The 3,606-nt window shown below is 57.3% G+C and overlaps 1 protein-coding gene across 1 annotated transcript in view; it reads left to right on the top strand.

Moving 5' to 3' along the window:
• Window positions 1-2,252: 2,252 nt before the first annotated feature.
• The window catches only part of UBXN7 (UBX domain protein 7), a 28,637-nt gene continuing 27,283 nt past the window's right edge, over window positions 2,253-3,606 (top strand). The window contains exon 1 of the mRNA XM_036389062.2: window positions 2,253-2,330. Coding sequence (XP_036244955.1) covers window positions 2,258-2,330 — 73 coding nt within the window. The 5' untranslated portion in view covers window positions 2,253-2,257. The remainder of the gene's footprint in view (window positions 2,331-3,606) is intronic.

The raw sequence follows: 3,606 nt of genomic DNA, 5'->3' as shown, positions 1-3,606 counted from the left end.
GAGATGTTTTTTGAGAAAGTTACAACAGGTGACCAGTGGCAAATAATTTGCTTTTTCTCCTGCTGCCTCAGCCATTGTTCTGGAAGCTTTCCTTCAATATGGGTCTGCTTTTCCTTAATCCTTAACACAGTTGGGATTATTTTCTGGTTTACCCATGATGTCAAAAAAAACTTAATTAAAGGGTTCTTTTTTAAGGCAGAGCTACTGACTGTTTCCATGCTGGTGACTCAGCCTGTCCAGTCAGGGTAAACCTGTAAAAAAAACAAACCCCATTTTCAAACCAGAATGCAAAAAAACAAAACAGGACTAAAAATTGATTGTTAGTTAAAACTCAAACTTAACTGCAAAATGTACAAAACCTGTCACCTACAGCAGCAGCCTTATCCGAGGTGGGATGCTGCAAGCCCCCAAATTATCCCATTCCTCACCATATCCATGGCACAATAATCCTCACCAGGCATAATTTGGCTTATTTTAGAACTTCATTGTTAGAGGGTGGAATTTGGCTGAGTTGATTTTGGTTGTACCAACAGCTTTTTTCTGACCCTGTGTTCTGGGAGCTTTTTGAAGGAGGTGAGATCAGCTTTGTTTTACTGGTGTTGGTGAAGCAGGAGTCTGTATTTGAGATGGCTGAGCTGGTGTAACAGTTCACTGCTGTTCACCTGCCTTCAGCCCTGGTGATTAATTTGTCTTGTTTGTGAACAAGCTCAGCTCATCCAACTGCCAGGAAAAACAAAAGTGCCAAAATCCCAAATACTTCACAGGCTTGGTTGCGTCTCTGAGCACCAGAGCTGCTGTGGGGATGGGAGACAATAAGAGAGGGAACAGATGGACCTGTTTCCATGGCAGTGAGGTAATAAATTATTAGAATTCTTGGGAAATCTCAGCTTTTTGTGGTACTCAGAGTTGACAGGTGTTACTGGCAAGGTGTTCAGCCTCAAGGCAGCCACATTCCTGCTGTGTCAGGAAACTGGAAAGGAGTAAAACATTCCTTTCCTGACATTCCTTCGGGGTGCCTGGGGATCAGAAACACCTGGTACAGTAGGTGGGGACAAATCCAAGGGTTTCCTCCTCTGGCTTTGTGACTGTGATGGCAGGGATGCCCTATGGGTGCAAATGAGCTGTTCCTTGACCACCTCAGGTGCTGCCCCACAGAATCCCAGAATGGGCCAGGCTGGAAGGAACCTCAGTGGGTCCATCTGCTCCAGCAGGGCCATCCCAGAGCCCATGGCACACATTGTGTCCAGGCAGCTCTGGGATATCCCCACTGAGGGAGACTCCACACCCTCTCTGGGCATCTGTTCAGGGCTCAGGCACTGCCCAGGAAAGTTCTTCCTCATGTCCAGGTGGAGCTGCCTGGGCTCAGTCCCTGCCCGTGGCTCTGGTGCCATTGCTGGGCCTGGAGCAGAGCCCGGCCCTGCTCTGCCCCTCCCTGCAGCCAGGGCCAGCCAGGGCTGAGGGCCCCTCTCAGCTGGGGCTCCTCTCCAGGCTGAGCAGCCCCAGCTCCCTCAGCCTTTCCTGGGCACCCACATGCTCCAGGCCCTTCAGCATCTCCACAGCCTCCCCTAGACCTGCTCCAGCAGCTCCACGTGTCTCATCTCCTGAGGGGCCCAGAGCTGGACACAGCACTGCCAGGCTGGACAGAGGGACAGGATCAGTTCCTGACCTGTTGGCAGTGCTCTTCCCAGTGTCCCCCAGGGTCCCACAGGCCCTTATGGCCCCCAGGACACTCTGCCGGCTTGGGGACAGCTGGGTGCCTGTCAGAACCCCCAGGTTCTTCACCGCAGCGCTGCTCTCCAGCGGGTCAGTCCCTGGCCTGTGCCGGTGATCCGGGCTGTTCCTGGGTGGCTCCCTGCTCACAGCACTCGGCCCGCGGCCTGCCCAGCCCCTCGCTGCTGTGCCGCGGGCCCCTGTGATGGGGAAAATCCGCGTGGGAACCCCAGGTGCGTGTCCTGGGAGTGCCGCTCCGCCTCTCAGGCCCGTGTCCCCGCTCGGAAGCGGCGGCGGGCCGGGAATTCCGGGGACATTCCCAGGGAAATTCGCAGAGGCGGCGGGGGAAGGAGGGCGTTGCCACGGCAACTCCCGCCTCCCGCGCGGCAGGAGGGGGCGGGGCTTGTTCCCACGGCAACCGCGCCCTCCTCCCGGCCCTCGCGGCGGCGGCGGGCGGGGGAAAGGGCGCGCGCGCGGGCGGACCCCGCGCATGCGCAGCGCGCGCCGGCCGGCGGCGCGTGTGTTGTGGTGCGGCGGCGGCGGCAAGATGGCGGCGCCCGGGGGCTCGGCGGGCGCCGCGGCGCTGAGGGCGCTGGTCCAGCAGTTCACCGCCATCACCGGTGGGTTCGGGGCGCGGGGCGCGCCGAGGTCGCGGGGCTCACGCGGGAGGGTCCCGCCGGTCCCCTACCGCCGGCGGGCCGGGGCCGGGAGGCGCGGGCCGAGACGGAGCGGTTCCGGGCGCGCTGCCCCTGCCCTGAGAGCGCCTCCCGCGGGGCGCCGGCGGTGCCGGGGCCCGTCCGCGGGCGCGCCCCGGGGCCGGCCCCGCTCCCTGCGCGGCGGAGAGCTCGCCTCCCTTTGAGCGGCGGCTCGGAGGCTCCTGTCGGTTGTCCCGGTGGCGCGGGTGCGCGTCCTGCTCCCTCCTGCCCCTTCCCTCCGTCCCTCCCGCCCGCGCTCCGCCCCGGCAGCCGCTTCCCGCTCCCGCCGGTGACTCTGACCGCCGGGAGGGACCCGGGAGCTGAGCCCCGAGTCCGCCTTTGAAAAAGCAGAAACGTCCTACAGCGCGGGCGGCTCGAGTTGGGGAACGGGGAGAGCTGGTCGCTTTTCCGTGGAAGTTCGCGTCAGGTGACAGCTCCTGCTTCACGTTGTGTGCTCGGAGCTCTTGACCCACTTTGTGTTTAATCTGCTTCGCCGTAGTTACTAACCCCTGGCTGATGGCTTTGCGTGTCAGATGCTGCGGGAGTGGTTAATAAGATGTGTCAACTAAACAGCCAAAGGGAAATGAAACTGCTCTAATTCCGTTGTCCACACCAGCTCCGTTTCAGATTGTGTCCCTGTACTTGGACACACTTAAAGCCTCGACAGGATGTAAGCAGGGAAATTACTGATCTCTTAGCTATTCCTAAAGAATCTTTATAGAGTAAACCCTTTGAACAAAAAGAACCTACAGCAATTCTATATCAGTAGTATGTGCCTGTGTGGGAGATTTTTGCTAAAAACGTGACCCAGGGCAGGCAGAGCTGTGCTGGTTTCCTCCTCCTGACGCCTTTTATGTTTAGACACATATTTTATGCATAACACAAGAGAACCCTTCTATGCTTTCAAAACCAAAAAAGAAATACCCTGCTGGGCTTCAGCCATCCACTATTAAGTGGAGTTTTGAGGTTTTGTTTTTACCTTTAACAGAATTTAAGGTTGCATCTAGGAGTGTGTGGAGCTTGTCTGTGGTGTGACAGGTGCTCACACCTCAGTGCTTTGTGTTAGTAGCTTTTTCAACTCAGAGTTGTAAGTGTTTCCAGTCACTCCTGTCTGTGGGGAAAAGGCTGAGGGAATAATCTCCAGCATCAGGGATGAGGAGAAATAGTCCTTGATGCTTTTCTTTGATCCTGGTGGCAGAAT

This window comes from Molothrus ater, chromosome 10 (assembly GCF_012460135.2).
Source record: "Molothrus ater isolate BHLD 08-10-18 breed brown headed cowbird chromosome 10, BPBGC_Mater_1.1, whole genome shotgun sequence".
Taxonomy (NCBI): domain Eukaryota; kingdom Metazoa; phylum Chordata; class Aves; order Passeriformes; family Icteridae; genus Molothrus; species Molothrus ater.
Note: the sequence above shows the minus strand (reverse complement) of the source record. Positions and strands in the feature narration are given on the sequence as shown.